General features: G+C 38.7%; 1 protein-coding gene across 7 annotated transcripts in view; it reads right to left on the bottom strand.

Moving 5' to 3' along the window:
* Positions 1–26,570, bottom strand: part of RUNX1T1 (RUNX1 partner transcriptional co-repressor 1) — a 157,463-nt gene that overhangs the window by 30,247 nt on the left and 100,646 nt on the right. For all 7 annotated transcript variants that reach the window (XM_025001690.2, XM_025001688.2, NM_001359988.1 and 4 more), the window contains 4 exons: positions 21,896–22,077; positions 10,108–10,355; positions 5,018–5,103; positions 4,202–4,403 (listed from right to left, as the gene is read on the bottom strand). In XM_025001690.2, coding sequence (XP_024857458.1) covers positions 4,202–4,403; positions 5,018–5,103; positions 10,108–10,355; positions 21,896–22,077 — 718 coding nt within the window. The remainder of the gene's footprint in view (positions 1–4,201; positions 4,404–5,017; positions 5,104–10,107; positions 10,356–21,895; positions 22,078–26,570) is intronic.

The raw sequence follows: 26,570 nt of genomic DNA, 5'->3' as shown, positions 1-26,570 counted from the left end.
TTTATAATCTGACAGTTCAGAAGTTGAAAAATATACATCTTTGGATGTGAGTAAGCTATTTTTCCATGGTTATGAATTAGGGTCCTAAAGGTACAATAGATTTACTATATTTAAGATAGAATTACTGCTTGGAAATACTTTCAAGATGAAAAAATACCTAAGAATCTACTACAACTTCATAAACTTGGATGCCAAGCAAAAACACTAAATTTATCTGCTACTCGCTACTCTCTAAATGTTAGAAATTATTTAGGTCACATCTACTATATGTCAGGCACTATCCCATGTTTTATGACTGTTAACTCCTTTAATACAGAAACACCTATGAAATATGTATTGTTACCATCTCTATCAGATGAAGAAATTGAGCCACACAATTACTTGCCAGAGGTCAACAAAACTAGTGAGAAGAATCAGGGATTCAGATCCAGACATCTGCTCAGACCCTGTGCCTTTAACTTTCAAGCGAGAGTCGCGAGCCTTTAGACAGCAATGAGAAACTCTACAATTCAATCATATGATAGTGATAAAACTTGTCAGCCAAAGAAATTTTAAAATATTAATTTCTCTTCCAATCTGCTTTAGGCAGGAGGTAGTATTAATTCAACAAACTTCAGAATTTCTAAACTTTCTGTGAACAATCAAGTTGATTAATGGTTTCCTTTAAAACAAAAATCTTTCTGGCACTTATCTTCATGGCTAGAGATAAACCTTTAATAAAATGTACATGATGGTGTTTTCTCAACTTCATATCCTCTCTTCACAATATTCAAACATTCAAAAAAACACAGGAAAATGCATTCATACTTCAGAGTTTTAAGCTTCAGTCTCCAATACTGGTCTTAAATCCATCATTGGATAATTCTTTTAACTTTCTCTAATGATACAGAAGACTTGAGAATCACAGAAAGAGGGCAGACAGATAAAGGATAAGCTGTGGAGAGATTCTAGAATAGTCCAAAGGCAGTAAAAAGAAAGCAGTTTAAAGGAAGTCAAATGTCAGGAGGGAACAGCATACTGCAAGAAAAAGGGAATGAGGGCAAAGAAGAGGAGAACCACAGCAGCCTTGATAAGAACTTGGAGAGCACGGGAATCACCATGAAGCAGCTACCCACCCATCTCTACTTAGAAAAGCAGTTCTACTTCAGTGATGAAATCATCCATTCTGATTGTATTAACTCGCTCTTTGGTGAAAAATGTATGCAAAACAAATCATACTTTGAAAATAGAGACAACTGCTTAAAAAATAGTTTTCTAATTTTCTTAAGACTTGGGTATTTGGAATTCTCCCTGGAAATCAAGTGAGTTATAATAATAATGTAAATAATCAAAATCCATTATTTCAAGAAAAAGTATATTATTTCAAGGCGAAGTACATTATTTCAAAAGTTCTACAGGGTAATTACCTGTTTTTTTCTTTAAAGAGTAGAGATAACATTGTGGACTTAGTGTGTTTTGTTATAAAACTGTTCAAGAGGCTACTCATTTAAAATAGTCTTTACTTAGTATCTGGGGGAAACTCCCCAAATTCAATTAATAATAGATTAATTATATTATCTTACTAATCTCTCACACTGACTTAATACTATAGATATATTTCAAAAGTGAGAATCAGAATGAATTTAACAAACACAAGTCATAGAAGTTACAGTCTTCTCTGTACAATCACCAAATACAATTAAAATGCTACAAATGAATGAAGACAGAGATATGACTATGGCAATATTTTGAACTAAAGGTATCTTCTATAACATTATTCTGAAGGTCTCATTTGAAATCAGACAGAAACTTAAGAATTGAGAGAATCAGGCTAAAAGAAACACATACAAAATTAACACAGGATATGGAGCTCTTCACGTACGTAAAGATACAAGCACATTCGTATCTCTATTTGTACACACACACACACACCCTGCCATGCACTTTTCAGAGGCACAAAATAAATTTATCAGCCAATATCTCCAGTCCTTTAATTATACACACTAATACATTTGACTCCAAAGCCTAAGAGAAAACCTCAGAAAGCACTTAATGTAAAGGATCGTGTCCCACGATTACAAACTACCTGCCTTATTTATAGCCACAGCCCAGCGCACAAGACAGATGGAACTTAAAGACTTCAGGAATCTATTAGCAAAAGACACCAGTGAAATAACTGCTGGATGCTAAAACTTGCATGTTGTATGACGCTGTGATAGGTTTCTTTGAAAGGCAATCTAGGGTTCAGTGTCCCTAAAGAACAGGACTGTTTTAACAGTCTCCACAAAGAAATGAACTACTTGTAATTTTTGAAAAATACAACCTATAAAAGCTTAAAACCAAAGCAATCTCTTTTACCAAAAATATGAATTCATTAAGCATCATTAAAAGTAATGTGATTTGTGTATGCTTAAGAAGAAATTTTTTAAACCAAGTTTATTCTTTTGATTATATATACCAGCCTTCTCAGAGAATGATGTACACCTACATCACTAGAATGCTTGACTGTATGTGACTATATGGTAATGGTCCTATGTGCAGTGTGCTGAATACATAACTCACATAGGTCTGAAATACTTTCCATTTCCGAAATTTTTCTTTACAATGGGCGGCAGATAATATTAATCCTGTCACTGCAGGGGACTGAATTGAGTGGCCTGCTGGTGCAACCACTAGCTGTCTCCTTGCCTATCTCTTCCACTAGCTCAAAAATTCCTCAAAGGAAGCAATTAAGAAACTTTTTCCTTTATTGCAGTACCTAGCATGATGCCTGGTACACAGTAAGCCAGGCACAAAAAATAAGCACTGACTTGATGAATTTCTTCAACAGAGCCAGGTAAAATGGATACGTCAAAGTTTTGTTTAAGGCTCTCAATTTTTGCCTAGATTGAATGATTACAAACATCCTCTTTATATTACTAATTTTGGTTCACAATACAGAAGTAAAAAATAAGAGGCTTATTCTAATTTATTTGGACCAATGTTGATTCAGATTAAACTTAAACCTATTTTCATTGCTTGCCTTAAAATAACCTAACAAATAACACTTTTATTTTTAAAATATACTGCAGAATATTTGTTAGGTTAATTAAATGACTTGGAATCCTCCCGTATTTAATACTTATGGCAATAGACATTCATCGTTCAGGGATTAGCAAGAATCCACAAACCTAAATGCAAAGGAAATTTTATTGACTAAGAATCACTTTAATAAAAAAAAAAGATAATGTGATCAACAGTCAGATAATATACTTCAAGTTTTAAATTTTTGATAATCAGCCACGGTTGATAATGAGGCCAAAGTCACGAGCTTAATCTGCGACATATGTAATTAGTTTTGTTTTTACAGCAGACTGTACCTTAACCTAAGCTAGGTAACAGGTGTGGGACTAAACACTTCAGAAAATGAGATGAGAAAATAAGGATCAACACAAATCCACCTTAATTATGTTGACTCAGACTGTATATACAAGTAATGGCCAGCAATGTGAATGACAGTAGCTTATTATTAAATTAGGAAAAAGTCCACAGGTCACTCAAAAATTATTTTAGCTTCATAGTTTCTTTCCAAATACTTAGAATTACATTCTATTTATAACCCCAACAATTCTCAAATATCAGTACTAACTATAGCTACATGTTAGCATTAACCTTCTAAAGCATGGCTATATTAATAGTTCTGTACGTTACTAGAATTAATAAAATCATGATTAAGCAATCATTAAGATAATGGAAGAGCCATATCTTTATCACTAATTTTCAAGTGTCGGTAGGCAACTGACAAAGCCCTTAGGTCTCTTCCTGGGTTGGTTTTGAGATAAAGTGCTCTCAAACATTGAGGGACAGCACAAATCCCTAGAGAGAGAGTGCTAGAGACCCCAAGCCCACTCCCAGAGATTTTGTTTTTGTAGGTTGGAGACAGGGTCCAAAGAGCTGTATTAGGAAGGAGCACACACTTTAGTGATGTACATGAAATTTTGGTCCGGCTTGGAAGTCTGCTCTTCAGTCCAACACATTAACCTACAAAAGAAGTTTAATTTTTGTGACTGACCCTTTCTATACCAATCTGCCTAACAGACAAGACGTATTTGAGGATATAAAGTATTTATTGTTCTACAATTCTCTGTAGCGCCTTTATTTTTGCCGAGACAAATTAAAAATAAAGGCAGTATTAATAGCATAAGATATATCTGTTCAGTATGTCCATCTGAAGAAAAGATACCTAACGCCACTGGGTCTGGATTGACAGGACTCTGCTGCCTGGAGTGGCTGCTGCTACTGCTGCCGCCCTTTTTTAAGTCCTCAGCGTCGCTGTACCGCCGGATCCAGTAATTCAGCTCCTCTCGGTCTGCTTCCTGACATCGCCTCAGTACTGTGAGAGATCGTCTCGTTTTTTCTACCATGTCCATTATACAGTTTAACAGCTGGCAGAGAGACGGGCAGGGGGAGAAAGGAAATACGGATCAATCACCGCAACTCAAAGACTTTGGTGGGTAGTCAAACAAACTACTTCAGGACAATGAAGAATGCGACTTTATTCTGAAGGCCTCTAATATTTTCAAAGGTTAGACTGGAAACAGAGACCCAGTAGATGAGTAGGTTCAACAGTAATGAGAATAAAATGTGGGAGGCATGGCAGGGAGATTTTAGCTGAAATTAACCCATACTTCCAAATACTGATCCCATTACTGGATAAACCAAATGACTCTCCCCAAGTAAAACAGTAGCTCATTCTTCGATAAGGCTCTAGGAATTCCTTTCAATGATCTAAACATTTCTCTCATATAAGTGGTTTCGATACTGATTTTTTTAATAAATGTATTCATTTTAATTGGAGGCTAATTACTTTACAATATTGTAGTGGTTTTGCCATACATTGACATGATTTAGAAATCAAATCCTTAAACATTCTCGCGTATTATTTTTCAAGGATGGCGGAAAACACCTTCAGGAACCCCCATGCTTTTATTTTATCATGTCACTTCATTCCAGGTGTTTTCAAAACATTTTTTAACCTAAATGATTACGGACGTCTTACATGGTCAAGATGTTTCCATTCCTCTGCCCATTCTCTGTCTGTTAGTCTGTGATCAATCATTTCTTCTTGACGTGTGCCATGCAACCCTACAAATATAAAGAAGGCTGAATCACCCGAAAACATTAAGAACATAATCCATATGTGCAGAGGCACTTAGCAAAGACTATGTGGGCAAACTAAGCAATGTGAAAACATATTCGATTTTTGAACGCAGACATGAATCATACTCAGATACAGAATTACTTAATAGGTCCTTCATAGAATGATAAAATGTGAGAACTAGAAGAAATTTTAGAGGTCATCTGGTCAGAACCACTTCTTTTACACATGAGGATATGGAGAGTAAAATGACACTAAGCCCTGAGCCAGTTATCCACATAATATTCCCTAAGTGAAAATATAAATATATCCTGAATCTTAATAAATACAGGAAACCACAAGTAGACGTTAAGTTCAAAGTGTGGCTTTCCTGCATTAAAAATGAAGACAGCATAATTTGTTTTACATGGATAGGGATATGTTTTTCTAAAACAAGCATGGTTAAACTAGTCCACATTTGAGCATAGTAAAAATCAACATAATCCTATTAAATACATTTTCATGCTAAAATTGGGCTTCCCTCATGGCTCAGCTGATAAAGAATCTGCCTGCAATACAGGAGACCTGGGTTCAATCCCTGGGCTGGGAAGATGCCCTGGAGAAGGGAATGGCTACCCACTCCAATATTCTGGCCTGGAGAATTCCATGGACTGTATAGTCCATAGGGTCGCAAAGAGTAGGACACGACTGAGTGACTTTCACTTTCACTTTTATGTTAAAATTAGGCCATAACATAAAAGCAAAATACACTCACTCAACCTGCCAAAAATTTAAAAATAAAGAAAAATCAATATATTAGATATCATTTTGGACGGATATCATAAATCCAAGCCAAGAAACTAAAAATCCTAATTTGCAGTCCACAGCACAAATATTAATGCTCTTCAGCATTAGCGGAGATGCTACATGAAAAGGCAGTAAGAAAATACCAAATGAGAACAATAATGAATATAAGAAATTAGCCAGGATGCTTATCAAAATAGAAACTGTATCTTGTTAAAGGGACAGTTATGATCAGAGATACCCAGAAACGTGTGGCTCTTCTGACAAATTCTGGATGTGTAAAACGTGCATCTTCTACTATAAAGGAAAGTCGCTGAGCTATGGCAACGTCTCCCTTTTTAAATAATTGAAACTTTGTTTTGGTTGCTGTTTCTTACTCTGTCACTCTAAAGAGTAAATTAAGTTTGGCACGGGTTAGACCCCACTCCAGTACTCTTGCCTGGAGAATCCCATGGACGGGGGAGACTGCTGGGCTGCCGTCTATGGGGTCACACAGAGTCGGACACGACTGAAGCGACTTAGCAGCAGCAGCAGCAGGCTTCTAGACACCAAGGCTCTTTTTCTGAGGGAATTATGGTACGAATTAAAAAATTTTTTTTAAAGTTATGGCATCACTGACTCAATGCATATGAGTCTATGGAAACTCCAAGAGATGATAAAGGACAGGGAAGCCTGGTGGGCTGCAGTCCACGGGGTCACTAACAGGTGGACACAGCTGAGCGACTGAACAACAAAAGTTAAGAGATACTGCATTCCAGTTTTTGTGAAATATGAGTGGTTAGAAATCCCCTTTTAGCTTATTCAGTGAAATAAAGATAATGAGTCACATGACTTTTTTCAGCCAACCATGAAATATGATTTAATTTATAGCTGATGGAAGTAGACACATATATGACAGCTTTCTCAGACTAAATACACCATTCCTCTCCAGTTAGACTATACTCTGAAATACATTTTTAAAGCTAAAATTGTCAATGCCATCTATTGGTAAAAAAGTAAAACTGCAAATAAGTTTTAATAATCTGCATAATAGAAGAGACACTGGAAAAGAGTAATATTTAGTTATTTCTCTGTTGTGACAATTTCAAGTTGAAATGTTTGCAGATATGTAATTTTTGTTGATTTATTTGTTGCTTGTGTTTTAGGGGAAAAGCACCGCCACTGAAATGAAGCATCGTAGAAGACAACTGGAGAGTGATAACGAGATAAGTGCGCGGTTTTGTGATGGAGGCATCTTACTACACTTGCCTATATAAGGGCCAACAACTTCAGAGGTCTTAAAAGTTTCAAAAACTCAGCAGATTATATCAATAGTGATGTGAGCTCCAACACCTGGAGTAATAATAATGAGCAACAGGATGCTTTAGGCTAATGGGATAACAGCCAATTGTGGAACAGTGCTAAGCATCATCTCATTTAACAACAACAGAAAAATAATACGTACATTAGAAACATGTTTGAGCCCAAGTACCTGGTGAAAAAATATAGGTCTAATTTTTGTTATTGTTGTTGTTGTTGTTTTTGAACTCTTTGTTGTATAGAGCCAAATCTTTAAAAAGAAAAAAAAAACTTAAAATTTTCCATTTATTAATTTCTCTATTTTGGATACTTAAAAGATTTATCACTACACAATGTTTATTTATAGCCATAATACCAGAGGGATGTACTAGGGGAAAACAGTTCAAACTCATTAAAACAGTTTCATTTGACACTAATGTTGAGTCTTACCCAGTTCCTAACTGAAACTCTAAGCTTATGTATAAACTAATGCTGCCTGTAAAGCTATTTTACTAAAACATTCAAGCAGGTATATGTCTCTACATATAATAAACATTTATAAATCATATCAGACCAAGTATACAATTATGACAATTCTTAAATTTAAATGCATGTATTTTTTACCTGGAGGACAATTGCTTTATAATATTGTGTTGGTTTCTGACATATACTAACGTGAATCAGCCATAGGTATACATATGTCCTCTCCCTCTTGAACCTCCCTCCCCACCCAACCCCATCCCACCCTTCCAGGTTGTCACAGAGCCCTGGATTTGAGCCCCCTGTGTCATACAGCAAATCTCCACTGGCCATCTAATTGTACATATGGTAACATGTATGTTCCAATGCTACTCTCTCCATTCGTCACGCCTTCTCTTTCCTCGTGTTCACAAGCCTGTCCTCTGTGTCTGAGTATGACGATTTTTATATTCTCAAAATAACAGCCTGATGTAACACCATAATTTGTTACTCATACATCAAGACTTTACTGTAACACACACTAAACTCCGCAGACTTCAGGGATGGTTAAGTAGTTGCATATATTTATAAAGATTAGCACTATTAGTTTTATAAGCTAATATAATTAAAAAGTAAGGAACATGGTCTCATGGAAAAAAAAATCACATAAAACCAGTGGGTACAGGTATAATTCATAAAGGGATATTTTATATTACTAGATGAAAACATAATCATTGCACATAAGCATAATTACTTCCTTGCTGATTACTTTATGGTGTACTGGAACTAATATTTCATGAAATAGAATTTACTGCCTAAGAAATAGGCCATTTCCTACCACCTACAAAATAGGGTATCTTGAATTGATCTTACAATGACCTGGCGACTCCACCTCTATTTGAAAATAAGCAATCATGGTTTGAGAGCATTCGTCATCAACAAATGGCAAGGTTTTGTTTGGAAGGAAGTTGTTGTCACATTTGATTTCAGGGTCAAAATATCAATCCAGACAGAGAAAAAAAACATAACCATTTTTGAGAGCTCTTTGAAATGGTACCTTGGAGAACATCAAACAGATTGACTATTAAAAAAGCATAAATCATATGCTTAGCCATTTGTCTGACACACTATATAAAAGCAGAAATGACTATTGTGGGGAGGTGAAGCTACTATTTTACTATCTCACATCCAGGGCCCCAATCACCCCTGCCCTCAACCTGACTCACGCCTTCTGCTTTCTAAACATTTGGAGGGCTGGGTTTTCTAAGGCAAAATGACCCTAGGCCTGGAAGGCCCTGTGTCCTACTAAGACAGTTAGAAGTCTAACAGAAACCTCTGCTCACCACGCTCCCTCTGCCTGGGACTATAAAAACCTCTGTCCTACCCCTTAGGTGGGCAACTGGCCAGGCTTCCTGAGTCCTGTGACCCCTCAACTCCAGGTCCTGCTTTCCCACTTGGACTCCACCCTGTGATGCTTCCAGTATCTCACCCAGCAGACCATCTGGGCCAGGCAAGTTTTTCAGCAACCAGCTAAGAAGAAAAGCAGGGCTGGCATGGACACAGGGGGCGGAAAAAAGATGAGAAAGACGGCCGAGTGTTGCTCTCCATTTATTACCAGCTTGACTTGCCAAAAATATACAGTAAAAGAAGTCCCAGGAACAAGAGCGGTATTCCGATGCGATCACCTCAAACACTGATAGTGCATCAAGGCTTACCTATTTATCTTCCTTCTCATTTTTCATGGCAAGCACCGGTTCTTTAGAAGACCATGTCTCCTAAATGCTTCACTTCCAACAGTTTTATGCAAAAAAAGAATGAACACTGGCAAACAGAACACATGTTTACCCAAACTCATTCCTTCTTCGGTATTCTGATCTTTGACCAAATTGTCAACACTAAATTGAATCACTAGCATTTCCATGTTGGAAAAAAAAAAGTACTAAATCAGTCCTCAAGGAACATCTGCTGACTTAAGTCATAGACATAATACCATATCATATTTTTCAAATACAGACTATCACAGAGACTGGGAAAACCAAAATGAACTTTGAGACTATCTGAAAATAAAAGATAACAATTAAAGAAACTGATTTGGTAAAAAAAAAAAAACAAAAAACGTTGTGGCAGGCCAACTACATATGAAATCTCTCACGCTTAAAAAAAAAAAATGCACTAAACACTTAATTTGTGTTTGTTAATACAGTTGACCTGTCTGGGGTCAGCAGATACACACCCTTCGGAAAAATAAATAAATAAATACCCGGAGGTCACAAAGATCATAAGTAAGAGAAAACACAGCTGTTGAAAGAGATATTAACACCAACGAAGTTTTCTCATAAAGGAGACACTAGATCAGGAAGAAGTATTTTTACCCCATCACAGATTTCAAGCCTGAAGTTTAGCTGAGCAGTAAGGATGCAAGTCCTGGAGCACACCACCTTATGAGAATTGAAGAGATCCTTCAGTCTTACCCATAGGTCTGTTTCTGTCCCTGAGGTCCCTGTGGCTGGGGTGTCGATAGGAGTCCCTGTAGTGGTGGGCAATGGCCATATCATCCAAACGGTAATGCTGCGGTGGAGGGGTGGGGTGAGGCAGGCCATTCGGCTGGTAGGATAAGCCGTTATTTGGACTGTACCGCTGGCCTGGGCTAATAGTGCATGGCCGCTTGCTCGGATGTTCTGAGTGCAAAGGCTCTCTGTCAAAGCCATTTTCTTTGGTTCTGAGGGAGGAAGAAAAAGAGGTTTTTTTTTTTTTTTTTTTTCCTTTTTTTCATAATGGACTCAGAAAGCAGCATAGTTCAGATACTTGGAACCTGTAATATAAACAGAATATTCTTTTCGCTGGCCAGAAATTTTCTAAACTCAGCTGCCTAGACCTGTGAGGATTCACTGAAACCCAGGCGGAGGCCTCAGTGATCCCATGGCTGCACACAGGAGAAAAGGCTCCACTTTTCATCAAATCCGTAAACATCTTTCAGTTGAGGCGTGTATGGTTTGGTCACAAATAAGAGGAAGCCTGCTCTCTCCTCCGTAGATAACATCTTCATTCAAAAGCGAACTCTTGATTTCTAACAAATTACTCTCAGATCAACTGTATCTGGCGATTCATCAAGGTACAAGAGCATCACTCTTCAGTTCTCTGGGTACATCTATTGCACTGATCCAACCCGGCCTCTGACTTCTATGAGCTGTGTTGTTCAATACAGTACCCACACGTGGCTGCTTAAATTACAAATGAATTAACATTAAATAAAGTTTAAAATTCAGTTCTTGGGTATCAACAGCCACACTGCATGTGTTTAGTTACTGCCTACAGCTAGTGACTATTGTACAACACAGATACAGATCATTTCTATGATCTCAGAAAATTCTATTCAAAAGCACTGATCAATTAACTGAATTAACACAAATGACACAATGTAATGTCTCAGACTGACATTTCCTTGGGCCACCAAGATGATCAGCAGTCCTACAGAGCTAGCTGGGATTAGAAGAAAGGGTGAAGCTCTTCCTCTTGAAGTTGAGGAAACACACGTGGAGACGCAGCAGGGGCCTGTCTGAGGCCATGAGATCTTAGACCAGGGCAGGCACACCCTGTCTGCCCTTCATCATGTGATACACAAAACTCTGGATGTGTCTTTCAGAAGGAACACAGTCTGCAAATGAGACCTGATAACTGCTCTTACATTCTCAAACATAAAGTAGGGTTAAAGAAATATTTTCTGGCTGAATGTGTCTCTGGGAGATTAACTCAATATATTCAGTAAGATAGGAACATGTCACAGCTCCCAAACTAATTTTTACCTTGTAGCTGGCTCTCTTTGCAATTCTTAACCAGCGGCAGCATCTCTTTTTCCTGGGAAATTTCCCCATAAGAATTTGACCAAGTCACAGTAGCTGCAGATTTCTGCAAGCTTTTTTTATAACCATTGGACTGCCAGGGAATTTCCATCTTCATCCCTTTTTTGATTGTAGGTAGATTGTAAGTCTAACGACTTAAAGACTTCAAGAGACTTTTCCCACTTTCCTAGTGCCCAAGGATAGCCTTTGATAAACCTGGAGGGATCTGCGTGGAAACTGACTGGACAACAGAGATCATTAGGGGCAAGAGGCATCTACGGTGAATCGTCCTTTATGCCCCTTTAGGGTAGAGCCCCAGTGACAATGTACACACACCAGATTAAGAATGACAAAGGAGTTACAGGTAGAAGGTGCAGGCGCACTAAGAACCGAGGGAAACTGCAGACTTCAATGGGAAATGAATACATGCCCAGTGCATGCTGGAGAAAGATGTTCTGGAACCAGGAGACTGTCCGATGTTGGAAATGCCAGCAGGGCACGGTTCTCATGGGAGTATCAAACAGAAGTCTCAATGCTGCTCCTGTCAAAGGGTGGACCCTCAAATATCCTGACTCCATACACACTGATCATTGACCAGACTAAAGGGTCTCAAACATTATCTAAACGTATTGCTTAAAATAATTTTTAAAAGTGAACAGAAGCATTCTAGATTTATCTTCTAAGAGGATAACTATGTGATTCTCATCTGTATTTCCATATCCTACACATTTCCGAATAATATATTTCAACAGTCAATGCATAAATATTTCCAGCATTAATCAGAAAATACTGAAGACTATTAGTAGCTATGAACATAATGTCAACACAGCACCTACCTTACTGGCAGTGTGGTGTAGTGGAAAGAGCACTGGACTGGGAATCAAGAGACCTGAGATTTAGTCCTGGCTCTTCCACGACTAGCTGTGTGACCTTGGGCAAGCCACTTAACCTCTCTGGACCTCAGTTTGCTCATCTGTAAAATGAAAGGGTTGGACTAGATCAGTGGTTTTCAAACTGTGTCACCTGAAATGCTTAGGGATTCTGCTGGCAATAAAGAGCTTTTACCCCAACAATCAAGATTTAAAGGACCAGAGGAACCCACTTATCATTTTAATCTATTTTAACAGTTTCATTTTTGAAGGAAATAGTCAGCTGCTGAAATCAAGTTTGAAAACCACTGGACTAGGATGATTTCTGAGGTCCTTTCTAGTTTGAAAAGTCTGCAATTCAATTATTCTATATTTATTTCTAAATGCCATTTGCACAGCACAGGAAATACAGCCAAAATTGTATAATAACTATATAAGTGGAGTATAGCCTTTAAAAATTATAAATCGCTATGTTGTATACCTGAAACTTTGTAAGTTTTCACATCAACTATACCTCTATTTAAATAAATGAATAATTTTTTAAATGTCATGGTTATGTAGATCAAAACACACAAAGTTGATGGTATACTAGCCAAATTATGTCTAAGTCAACCATTTGAACCAACAGAGAACTTCTTTGTGCTTTGCTTTGAACAGTATATTATTTATAGCTGATTTTTTATGCAGAAATAGAAAATATCCTCTGAGTATCTTTTAGCAGCCTAAATATATAAACATAAAATCATTTCTAAATACCCAATTGTGTCAAAACCAATTCAGCTCACTGGTTTCCTGTCTCCTTGTTCAAAGATAATAAAAACATACATCACTGGAAGAAGTCGTACTAGTTTCAAAGTAGCTGGATATGTGACTTAACTTTGCTGACACGTTAGCCCTCTGGTCAGTGCTATTACTTCAGCGAGCCTGCACTGAAGCTTTTTTTCCCTCCTAAAATAAGGAGGGTAAGGTCCTAAGAAGCAGAGCTAGCTCCTGGGTCTGCCCTGACATTTCTGTCATACCCCTGCAGGGACAGTTACTATTCTGCGTCTCATAACTCTTGCAACAATTCAAACAATAAAGCTCATCGCTTCACAAAGGGAGGGTAATATTTTACCAGAAAAGCATTCAAACATTAAAACAGCCCATAGAAATAAAGGTATGAAAAGCCTCCCGGGTACTTCCTCCAATCACTCATGGGTACTTATAAAGCCAATCCTACTTAAAGGATGTTATGTCCATATAAGATAACCAAAACAACTTAATTGCTATTTGTTTGTCTGCTTCTTAGAAATGCTTACAACTACCAACATGTCATTGCTTGGGGGCAAATTCTAAATTTGCATGTTTATCTGTTACCTTCTCAAAATGTGTTAGGCAAAACTAACAAATATCCATTGTCCCATGCCAACATACTCTCAAAATGACTCAAATTCTAGTAGGAAGTCTGTCACACGTCATGGGTTTCTGGAAGGCATTTTTTTTTGGTTTGCTTTTTATTTTCTATCTCCTTTTCAGAAGAAAGTTTTCTGAATATAACCTACTTCAACATTTAGATCCCAATCACTTTCTCTCAGGGTCTGAGGTCATCAGAGGACTCTTCAGGACTCAGCTGTGTGACCTTGAGATAACTTGGGAAAGTTAACTTTCTGGCTTGAGTTTCTCGCCCAGTAAAATGAAACTTATAGGAAATAAAACATGTTTAAAAAAAATACTTAAGAGAAAACTTAATTGACACCTTATCCCACTTCAGGCTGTTTTCTCAGCTCCTCAACAGAGAGGTTGTAAACTGATTCATTTGAGAAAGAAAAGCTTTTTAAAAAACTTTCCTCTATATAAAATACTTTAAATGTCATAATTGGCTAGTATGCACTGATGATCCCTTAGTAACATGGAAATGAGGAAGAATGAAGAAAAAATATTATTAAGATCATGGCAATAATCAGAATAAGAGGACCAAGCAATCTCCTGCATGACAGGAACACAGAGTTTTTTCTGAGATTAAAATGTTTTTTAAATGGGGAAAACAGCGCTATGAAGATTATTCTAGGGAAAGGCAAATTGGTTTAGCGTAATAAAGCCAAGAAGGGCAAGGAAGAAACTTAAAAAGTCAGTCCTGTTACAAATAAACACCTGCCCTAGGTACTGACTTTTCCCTTTGACCACAGGTATTTCAAACGGCACATATCTAAACCGACCTTGTCTTTCTCTGATACTTCCGACACCAGTCAATTATGCCACTTTCTACTTAGCCACCAAAATAGAAACTAGAAGTCACTCTATAACTCTGTAGAGTTATACTCTCTAACCTTCTGCTCCAAATCAAGTCCTGCCGCTAGTCTCTTCTCTGTCACATGTCCTTCTGCTCCACCTAAGACACCTTATCTTAGCTCCATCACACCACTGTCTCTGCAGGCATCTCAGTCAGAGGCAGGGCTCAGAGACTGCCTAAGTCTTAAAGAAAAACAAAAAACTTTACTTTCGTATTTTAGAAAGCAGTCTATGCCTAAATCTCAGGAGGTGACAGTTCTGTTGAAGAAAAGCTCAAAGACATAAATGACTTAATCTTAAACAAATGTCCCTTTCCTTTTCTAATAAATGCAGTTTGTTAAGGTTTCCACAGAAGGACTAGACATTAGAATTAAAAGGCACGGGGAGAAGAGTCATTTATGGCATCGTATTTTCAAAACACAACTCAGTAAACAGTCTCTTCAGGAAATAGGTGAGTTCAGGTAAGAATTTTACATAACCACCTTCTAGCGGTGTTGAATAATGCATCTGAAGCAAAATACATTACAGATTCCCCTGCTACCTTAAAAAGAAAATCAAACCTGATTCTTCAGGACAACCTGTGGGGATTTCTGTGTTTGTAGAAATATCACCCTGCAGGAAGTGGGATGTTCAGACGGTGAAAAGCAGGGCCGAGTGACAGAGGACCATCACGACTGAGCCACACAGAAAGAAGTGCCTTCCCGCTCTCTACTGCTAACCCACCACCCGGGAGATTACGTCCTGAGAGGAGGGCTGACACCTTCTGGAGTAACTAAGATAGATGCACGTGGATGTTGGCCAGTCTGGACAAACTCACCATAACTGGAACTTTAAGGATTACAAGATACAGGTTCCCAGAGCTTTCTCTCCCCGAAGGAGAAGGTGGAAAGCTTTGGACACAAGTCCCAGGAGCTCTCCATCTGCTGGACAATCTGCCTAGGAGTGGCTGTCCCCTAATCTCTGCTTATTTCTGGCCACTGTTGAAGTAGTCAGCTGCTACAGCTCTCGCTATCTGGAACTATGCTTTCTTATTCTAATCTGTCATCTATACATCCCAACTGGAGCCCTCTAGTTTTTTGTTAGTGAACCAGTCATCAGCACTTTGTTCCTGAGCTGTTTTCACGGATGTGGGTATTTCAGAGATGCATCTTTTAAAATGATAGAAAGTAAACAAGAAAGCAAAAAAGACTCTTGGGGGAGAGACCATTTGCTACACTACTAAAAATGACTGTATTAAGTTTAATTTTGATTACTTGTTGAACTAGTGTTTTGTTGTTGTTTGTTTGTAGTGTTTTGCTTTGTTTTGTTTTATACAGCTGGCATGTGTGGCATGCATTATCTGGAGCTTAACTGGACATACCAAAATAAGCAAGACATGATTCCCAACACCGATTATGGTTTAGCGGTAGACTTAAATTCCTTTTCAAAGTGTGCTAGCAAGAAACTCTTTACCATGTGTGAGCATGCTAAGTCACTTCAGTCGTGTCTGACTCTTCGCAACTCTATGGACTATAGCTCCCCAGGCTCCTCTGTCCATGGAATTCTCCAGGCAGGAATACTGGAGAGGTTTGCCATTCCCTTCTCCAGGGGATCTTTCTGACCCAGGGATGGAACCTGGGTCTCCTGTTTTACAGGTGGATTCTGTACCATCTGAACCACCAGGGAAGCCAAACTTTTGGCATAAACACAGTTTAATAAGGGATACAAGGCTTCAATACTGTTACATAGGACCTGAACTTAGTAGGTACCGTAAAAAAGAGCACAAAAGTGGTATGGGAGGTCAGAAGCAGACGAAGCCACTCCAGAATGTTCACTGGAAAGAGCAGGGGCTATGGAGTTGCTTTCAAATTTTGGCTTTGCTATTTGCAGGCCCTATGAACTCACGCGGTTTAATCTCTACATGTGTCACAAGACGGGTACTTCAGAGCTCTGAGAGGACTGTATGAGAGAATCTACATAAAGAGTCTAACACGTACCTGGCATTCAACAACTTAACCAAGCGCTTGCTTTTCAAGTTGAGGTGTTCAGAGGCTATGGTATTACAAATGTAGTTATAAGAGCATGGGGAATTAAAGTCAGAGAACCTAGGAGCTAGAATCCCATCCATGCCTCTTACAAGCCATGTGAGCTCAGATATATTATCCAGCCAGGCTGAACCCTATGCAAAGTCAACACTGAGGCGAGAACAGAGAGACCAAAATGTTCTCGACAGCCATGTAATCTTCCTCATCATGTAAGCACTATCTCACTAGAAGCCTCCACAACTGATGTGATTATTATTTAAAAAAAAAAAAAAGTCATTTCTACAGGAATGATGACTCTCTTCTTGAAACTGATGAATGCATTAAAAATGCAGCACAAAACAAGAATGTGTGACATAAATTCCTCATATTTTTCATAGAAAACTGAACACGCTAGATAATAAATATTTAATTCTTATCTGCAGAGTCAACTTGACAAAAATATTGAAATCTCATCCATTTTGCAGTAAAGGAAAAATGGAGCTAACAGGTTCAGCTGGTGTGCACCTCGCTGACAAATCTCATATATTCAACGAACACGGTTTCAAAACGACTGCCTTATGACCCTCAAACATTCAGTGTTTTCTAATTTACTCAGTAAGGCAGGAAACCAGGCTGACTGTGGATCCTCTATCCTTACAAAGATTTATAAAACCTCAGTACATTCAACTGTTGCATTTGCCCACATGAGCAATTATAGAGAAGAAATAAATGAGCGAAAGTAAGGAGAAAAAAAGATATAATTCTTAGTTGAGCTTTCCTTATTCACATTCTGCACATTAAAACATATTTTGTGCAACTGGAAGATTTCAGGTATGTATTGATAAATATGCTGATTTCTCCATTAAGAAGTCCTATAACTTTAAGCAAGTTCTTTAGGCCTGCTAAATCCATAAGATCTCTCCCAGATGACAAATTATATACTTCTAAAGCTCAAGAAAATCTTAAAACAAATAATGTTTAATAATTGGGGGTGGAGGAAATACACGTTCATGCAACCATGTTGCCTTCAAAATAAAAATCAAGATGTGTTCAACTGAGAGTAAGTTAAAGCATAATTACATTAAAATGATAATAAAAAATACACAGATAGATCGATGAAGGGGATTAAGATTTAACATCGATCACTTGAAAGGGGGAATAACGTAGTGGAGACAGTGTTATCCACATAAGATCAATGATCACTCGATTTGATTTCTTAAGCCAGAAAGTTTCTGCATCAGAAAATCGCCATAACAGGTGAGAGCACAACTTTAAAGACAAAACGCTGCAACAGCAAAGCTGTGAGAAAAAGACATCAAATGATAATTAACACACAAAAAAGTACTTTTTAAATGCAGTGATTTTTCTCTATTCTGTAGTCTCAAAAAAATGCAGCCTTTGTCTAACTGCTCTTTCCCTCCTCATCCTACTTGAAACTGTGTCCTCAAGACCATCGGTATGCAGTTTTAAAGAGGGCTCTTAAATTCCAGTCTCTGTTTGAAACCGGTCACTTCATTTAACCAGCTCCAAAAACGGTTTGTATGCCCTTCCTCGGGGTTCCCTGGTGGCTCAGTGGTAAAGAACCTGCCTACCAATGCAGGAGATGCGGGTTTGATCCTGGGTTGAGAAGATGCCCTGGTGAAGGAAATGGCAACCTGCTCCAGTATTCTTGGTTGGGAAATCCCATGGACAGAGAAGCCGGCAGGCTACAGTCTGTGGGATGACAAAAGAGTCAGACATAATTCAGTGACTAAATAACAACATTCCCTTCCTCAGCTTTTTCCATCACTGAATGGCAAGATGAACAAACTTTTACATACGAACAAAGAATGGAAACCAGAACTTTCTTTTAGCTCTCCCTGATAATTTAGAAAAAAAAAAATAGCATGATTTTAAAATGAATTGTCTTCTTTCTCATTTGGGTTCTAAGTTATTCTACCCCAGACCTACAAATCTAGTATAGCTGTTCAGGGACTCACCCTAGAAGTATTTTTAAGAAGAAGTAGAATAAATTTTACTGTTCTGTACAGGAAAAAAAAAAGATTTCAGAGACTTCCCTGGAGTATTCATTTCTCTGTAAATAACAGGAATGCTTAAATAAAGAAAAAATATAACCAGTGACAATCATATTTAAGGATGAGAAGTTACATTTGCCAAAATCCATCCCTGAAATACGTGAGGACTGTTCAGTAGATTAAATCAGCAATCGTCACAGAATTTAAACCCCCAAAGTTGTAAACAAAATATAGAGTGCTCTTTTGTTCATGACATGTCATGAACAAATTACCAAAATGTGTTTTCTCCTCAGGTGTCAGTTTTTCCCTCTTTTAGTGACTGATGGTTCCCAGTGTTATTACAGAAACAGATTGATCTTTTTAATGAGCCAGTTTAATAGACTCCAAAATCTCACCGTGGCTGCTCATCCATGTCAGACCATATGCACCAACAAAACATTCAGTAAAACAAAAAAAGCTCTGCTGTCAGACAGCTCCATACTCTATAAAATTTCATATAGTAGATCTGGATATACAGATAAATAACTGGAGAAGAGAAAAATGCATATGCAAACAAGATGCAGAAAATATATGCAAAGAAATACTGTAGAGGCCCATATTTTCTTGGCTCTGATGAAATTCCCACAAGATACAAATGTATTTACACAACATATTCTCATTACCCTTCCTCCTAACTCTAAGGAAATCTATTTGCCATCTTTCCATTATAACACACACTTCAGGGTTCCACTTGAAAAAGAATGTTCCAGCCAAAGAGCAACTGTGTGAATTCTGACTCCAGCAACTGTCTATGAATAACCAGAGGGGAACAAGACTAAAGGGCTTTTAAGAAAGTTCTATCTGACTGAACACAAACAGGCACGCATACACAGTTACAGATCTTTGCAACAAAAATGCCAATCTTCTGTGGAATTCATACAAAGTTTCCACATCGATGTTAGCACATTGGCAAGCTTACCTCAGTACTGTTCAAGAAAGATCTAAAGTTACAGGGTATTCACATATGAAACACTGGGACAGACAGTGGACAGAGGGCTGAAAACATGGAGAAGTGGATAAAACAAGTTTTTATTCTGCCTGTTACAGTTACTTAGCATTTAAAGTTTCTAGAATAGATTGTGTCCCTGTCTAATGTTGGCTATAGGATTATCTTTACATTTATCACAGTCATCTAAACCTTTCTCTGTTATCCCTTCCTCCACCCAAATAAATGTCCTCCTTCCCAATTTTCCTTCTAGTCTCTCCCTACTTCCTTTACCCCACTGTCTTGGGAAAATGGAACTAAAGCATCTCAATATCAGCACACAGGGCTGACTCCCTTCAGGGTAAAAGGTTAGGATCAGACAGGAATACAAATGTGAATCATCTATGCTTGGGCCGCCTCCTGGTTTTCAGCATCACGTGGACATGTCACTCAGACACCTGGATTAAGCACTGCCTTTAAAGCTAAAGTACCAAATGCTTAAATATGACTAAGAAAATACAGCTTGCAAAATAAGAAAGTAGTACTGTTGGTAGGTCACGGAAGGAGGTTGGGTCTATAGGATGTCAGAAGTAAACTAATATTTAACCCTTTGCTTTAATGTTTTAAACTGTTAAGAGGTCCCATGTCACAAGGAGAAAAATTCCAGAGATTGTAGCATAAAAACTGCTTAACAGAGGATTATGTAATAACTATATGTAAACTGGCTGGCTTTTAATAACATTCTGATTTGCAAAGCAGCTAATACATTTAAGGGTAGCTAAGTCGGTCACAGATAGAAGGAGCGTAAGCGCCTATGAATCTGTGCCAGTGTTAACCTTTCAAAGGCCAGTCTACTCTTCCCTGATAAAACGCAGAAAGAGTGAATGGATAAACAGAGAAAGGAAACAAAGCATGTGACAAATACATTTCTGAATACAGTTTCATTTTAAGATTCTCCATATTTTACAAATGCAAGATGCTAATAAGACTTCATATTTCTGTATTAGAAAATATTTATAAATGAAGCTGAGGTATTCAGGAAACTCATTTTAATAAGGTACTTTGGAAGTTTCATGTATATGTGTCATTCAGCAACTAATTTGCAAGGTTTCATGGAGAAGGGGGTTTATTTTACATTTCCTAGAATTCTCAGTTATGAGACCAGAGTAACCTGGTATAATGAATATTGACTAGTAGATAAAATTTATCAGAAAAAAATGCCACCTATTAGTTCTATTACTTAACTCTTATATTCACTCAGTTCAACTAGCTTCACTAAAGTTTTCTCTGAGTTCATACAAAGTCCAAATTAAACAGCTACTGCACTGCGTTTAGGCCAGATTTCAAAACCATCATGTTCTGAGAAAACTTGGAATAATAAATTATTGGAATAATAAAATATGTGCTTTGGATGAATAATATAGTAAATGAGAAGTTTAATATAGGTATACCTTGGAGATGCTATATGTTCAATTGAAGATCACCATGATAAAGCAACTAAAGCCAGTCACACAGGTTTTTTTTTTCCTTCCTAGTGCTCATAAAGTTCTGTTTACACTATACTATAGTCTCTTAAGTGTACAGTAGCACTATGTATAAAAGAGTATATACCTTAATTAAAAAACAATTTATTTCTGAAAAACACCAGAACAATCACAATGGTTAACATTAAAGAAGACCGATCACAGATAACCGTAACAAATATAAAATGAAAAAGTTTGAAACACTGTGAGAATTACCAAAATGTAACACAGAGACACCAAATAATGCTTTTAGAAAAATGGTGACAAGAGACTAATTCCATGCAGGGTTGCCACAAACCTTCAATTTAAGAGGGAAGGGAAGAAGGGAGGTGAGGGGAAGGAAGGGAGAGAGGGGTGGGGGAAGGCTGGAAGGAAGGAAAGCACAAGGAAGCACAATAAAATGTGGAAAGCCGGTGCTGACTGTGTCTCATAAACATCAGTGGCGCGTGGCACATCTGAGTGTCACTCATCTTTACCTTTTACTTTAACATTCCAAGCAACAGTGGTGATGTTTGTGATGCACAGAAAAATCAATCACTAGATTGTACATCTGCAACTATCATAGTGCTGCAGGTCAATTAAACTAAAAAAAAAAATACAAGTAACAAAGCTTAACCTGCACAGGCCAGAGACTCATCATTCTGCAACACCCCAGGCCAGAGCAAGATTCCCTGCAGCCCGTCTAGTTTATTATTTTGCAAGAAGCGTCAGTCAGCAGTTGAAACACGACATGAAATATGGCCTCATGCCGCCGGTCTGGGGTCCTCCCCCCTCTCACCTGTCTGGAGTTCGCCTCTTCCCGTTTTCGTTCACATCGAGAAGCAGCTCTGAGGAGTCAACAGGTGAGGTGGTGCTGGCATCCAGAAGCAGCTGTTCATGCTGGGCGAGGTACTGGGCAGGGTTCTGTTTGGCCAATCTCGCGCAGTGGAGGAGCTCACGCTGCAGAAGGGGCAAGTTGGCCTGTAAGGGCAGAACAGGAATGAGAGGGTGCGCAGAGGCTCCTTCTGACCAGGGGACCTACTCCACTTTGCAAACACTAGTGGACCGGACCACACAACTCAACTAAAGGACATGCCGCCGAATGCATGCAGTTCCCAGGCACGACTTCCTGCACTGGCTACAGCATAAGCTTCCCTCTGGGCCTGGGGTGGATAAGATGCCTGAGGCAGGTCTCACCCCTCCTACCTTCCAGCCCATTAATAAACTGGGAGTGGCTCCTCTTTAGGTTTCCTTCATAAACTTTGAGCTTCCCTGGTGGCTCAGACTGTAGCGTCTGCCTGCAATGCGGGAGACTCGGGTTCGATCCCTGGGTCAGGAAGATCCCCTGGAGAAGGAAATGGCAATCCACTCCAGCACTCTTGCCTGGAAAATCCCACGGATGGAGGAGCCTGATAGGCTAGTCCATGGGGTTGCAAAGAGTCGGACAGGACTGAGCGACTTCACTTTCACTTTCATAAACTTAGCAGGGCGGGAGATGGGAAGGAACTTCAAGAGGCAGGATTCATGTTGATGTATGGCAGAAACCAACACAATATTGTAAAGCAATTACCACTCAACTAAAAATAAATAAACTAAAAAACAAAGATTATAAAAAAGCAAAAACAAAAGATGCTTTCATATTCAAACATTGTAAGCTCTACTGGATACAGATTCCAGCTCCACCTATGAGGAACTTTCGTCTCCCACTAGGAAGATAGATGGTCAGTACCGAAATCAGACTGATCATATTCTTTGCAGCTGAAGACAGAGAAGCTCTATACAATTGGCAAAAACAAGACCAGAGGCTGGTTGTGGCTCAGATGATGATCTCCTTACTGCAAAAATCAGATTTAAATTGAAGAAAGTAGGGAAAATCACTAGACTATTCAAAACAAAGAAAGTCAAGGAAAGTGAAGTTGCTCATTCATGTCCAAAAGCAAGACCATTCAGTTATGACCTAAATCAAATCCCTTACAATTATACAGTGGAAGTGACAAATAGATTCACCATATTAGATCTGATGGACAGAGTGCCTGAAGAACTATGGAGGGAGGTTCATGACACTGTACAGAAGTCAGTGATCAAAACCATCCCCAAGAAAAAGAAATCCAAAAAGTCAAAATGGCTGTCTGAGGAGGCCTTACAAATAGCTGAGTAAAGAAGAGAAACGAAAGGCAAAGGAGAAAAGTAAAGATATATCCATCTGAAAGCAGAGTTCCAAAGAATAGCAAGGAGAGATTAAAAAAAGCCATTTTAAGTTATCAATGCAAAGAAATAGAGGCAAACAATAGAATGGGAAAGACTAGAGATCTCTTCAGGAAAATTGGAGATACCAAGGGAACATTTCATGCAAAGATGGGCACAATAAAGGACAGAAACGATATGGATCTAACAGAAGCAGAAGATATTAAGAAGAGGTGGCAAGAATACACAGAAAAGCTATGCAAAAAAGATCTTAATAACCCAGATAACCATGATGGTGTGATCACTCACTGAGAGCCAGACACCCTAGAGTGCAATGTCAAGTGGGCCTTAGGAGGCATCACTACGAACATAGCTAGAAGAGGTGATGGAATTCCAGCTGAGCTATTTCAAATCCTAAAAGACGATGCTATTAAAGTGCTGCACTCAATATGCCAGCAAATGTGGAAAACTCAGCAGTGGTCACAAGACTGGAAAAGGTCAGTTATCATTCCAATCCCAAAGAAAGGCAATGCCACAGAATGTTCAAACTACTGCACAATTGCACTCATCTCACATGCTAGCAAAGTAATGCTCAGAATTCTCCCAGCCAAGCTTCAACAGTACATGAAACTGAGAATTTTCAGATGTTCATGTGGATTTAGAAAAGGAAGAGGAACTAGGGATTAAATTGCCAACATCCTTGGATCATAGCAAAAGCAAGAGAGTTCCAGAAAAACATCTATTTCTGTTTCATTGACTATGCTAAAACCTTTGACTGTGTGGATCACAACAAACTGTGGGAAATTCTTAAAGAGATGGGAATACGTAGACCACCTGACCTGCCTCCTGAGAAGTCTGTATGCATGTCAAGAAGCAACAGTTAGAACTGGATATGGAACAGACGGGTTCCAAATTGGGAAAGGAATACGTCAAGGCTTCATATTGTCACCCTGCTTATTTAACTTATATACAGAGTACATTATGCAAAATGCCAGGCTGGGTGAAGCACAAGCTGGAATCAAGATTGCTGGGAGAAATATCAATAACCTCAGATATGCAGATAACACCATCCTTACTGCAGAAAGTAAAGAGGAACTAAAGAGCCTCTTGATAAAAGTGGAAGAGAGTTGGAAAAGCTGGCTTAAAACTCAACATTCAAAAAACAAAGTTTACGGCAGCCAGTCCCATCACTTCATGGCAAACAGATGGGAAATAATGGAAACAGTGACAGACTTTATCTTCTTGGGCTCCAAAGTCATTGCAGATGGTGACTGCAGCCATGAAATTAAAAGACACTTACTCCTTGGAAGAAAAGCTATGACAAACCTAGACAGTATAAAAAAAGCAGAGACATTACTTTGCTGATGAAGGTCTATATAGTCAAAGCTATGATTTTTCCAGGAGTCAAGTATGGATGTGAGAGTTGGATCATAAAGAAAACTGAGCCCTGGAGAATTGATCTTTTGAACTGTGGTGTTAGAGAAGACTCTTCCTGAGAGTCCCTTGGACTGTAAGGAGATCCAACCAGTCAATCCTAAAGAAAATCTGTCCTGAATGTTCATTGGAAGGACCGTTGCTGAGGCTGAAGCTCCAATACTTTGGTCACCTGATGTGAAGAAGTGACTCATTGGAAAAGATCCTGATGCTGGGAAAGATTGAAGGCGGAAGGAGACGGGGACGACAGAGGATGAGACGGTTGGATGGCATCAGCAACTCGATGGATCTGAGCAAGCTCCAGTAGTTGGTGAGGGACAGGGAAGACTGGCGTGCTGCAGTCCTTGGGGTCGCAAAGAGTCAGACACAACTGAGCCACTGAACTGAACTGAGGAAGACAGAGGATACATGAAATATACATATAGTTCTATTAACCTTAAAATAGGCTCCCTGATACTTTCATTTTTGGATCTAGCTACTTACCCAAGTGAAAAAGGCTAATCTATGAAATATCTTTGATCAACTACTAATTTCAAATGACAAAAATAGGGAGATGAACAAAGAAATTGTTTTTAATAATTATTAGATTCACGCATTTCAGTATTGGTCTGAGTCTGCTCAGACATCCTGCTTAAGATTCATGCACAAAGCAGCATATACTACTAGTTTACAAAGGTAATCTGCTTTCTTTGTATTAGATCTATTCCAAGGAATGTATATATTTAACAGAAGAAATCTTGCGTACCCATCACTCTGAATCCTCACCAAGCCCAGCACTGGGAAAAAGACTGAGGACACATTTGTTGACAGATGATTCTGGCAATCTCAAATGGAGTAAGAGGAAAGAAGACAATTTCACACGCAGAAAAGCATTAAAACAAAAACCTCAGACTCTGACTCTGAAAACCAAACTTACTCTGACTTTATAAATCCAGAGTGCTGTTGCTTTTTCTTCTATGTGTCTTTTACTTTTTTTTTTTTTTTGGAAGGGAGGGGAATAGAATATATAACATGGAAGTATGAATAGCACTCATTCTCAGTAACACAATTCTTCAAAGTCAAAGGAAGATCAATAACATAAGTAACTTTGTAACTCAGGGTTTGGGACTTCAACGGTGGCTCAATGGTAAAGAATTTGCCCACATGTGGTAGACCTGGGTTCAATCCCTGGGTTGGGAAGATCCCCTGGAGAAGGAATGGCAACCCACTCCAGTATTCTTGCCTGGGAAATTCCATGGAAGAGGAGCCTGGTGGGCTGCAGTCCATGGGGTCTCAAGAGTCAGACATAACTTAGCAACTAAACCACCACCACCACAGGGTTGTAACTGTAGAAGCTAAGTGCCATGTACACTAATTAAGCCATTGGGTAGAAATGCCTTTCTGAACAGAGGAGGTCCCAGTTGTCTCAATCTTTGGGTCAAAGTGTCTTAAAAAGAGAGGAAAAATAAATAAATAAAAGCCAAGCCCCCTGGGACGTCAGGCATAGGCACTAGGGCAGGGCTTTCTGAGAGTATTAATTCAGGAGTCACCTCCTAATGAAACCAAAGCAGATTTCTGCACAGTGTTTAAGACTAGGGTATTTACTAAAGACAAGCACATACCATACACTAACAATGGAGATGACTTCTTACATGAGAACAATGCTAAAAACCAACCCTTTGCAGTTAGTCTAGAGCACCATGTGTGTAGTATATTCTCAAATATTTTTAAAACCCTCTTTTACCCTCCTTGGGGCTTTCCTGAAAGCTTAGTTGGTAAAGAATCTGCCTGCAATGCAGGAGACCCCGGTGTGATTCCTGGATTGGGAAGATCCACTGGAGAAGGGATAGGCTACGCACTCCAATGTTCTTGGGTTT

This window comes from Bos taurus, chromosome 14 (genome assembly GCF_002263795.3).
Source record: "Bos taurus isolate L1 Dominette 01449 registration number 42190680 breed Hereford chromosome 14, ARS-UCD2.0, whole genome shotgun sequence".
Taxonomy (NCBI): domain Eukaryota; kingdom Metazoa; phylum Chordata; class Mammalia; order Artiodactyla; family Bovidae; genus Bos; species Bos taurus.
The sequence above is the reverse complement of the archived record's forward strand: the minus strand, read 5'-3'. Positions and strand labels throughout refer to the sequence as shown.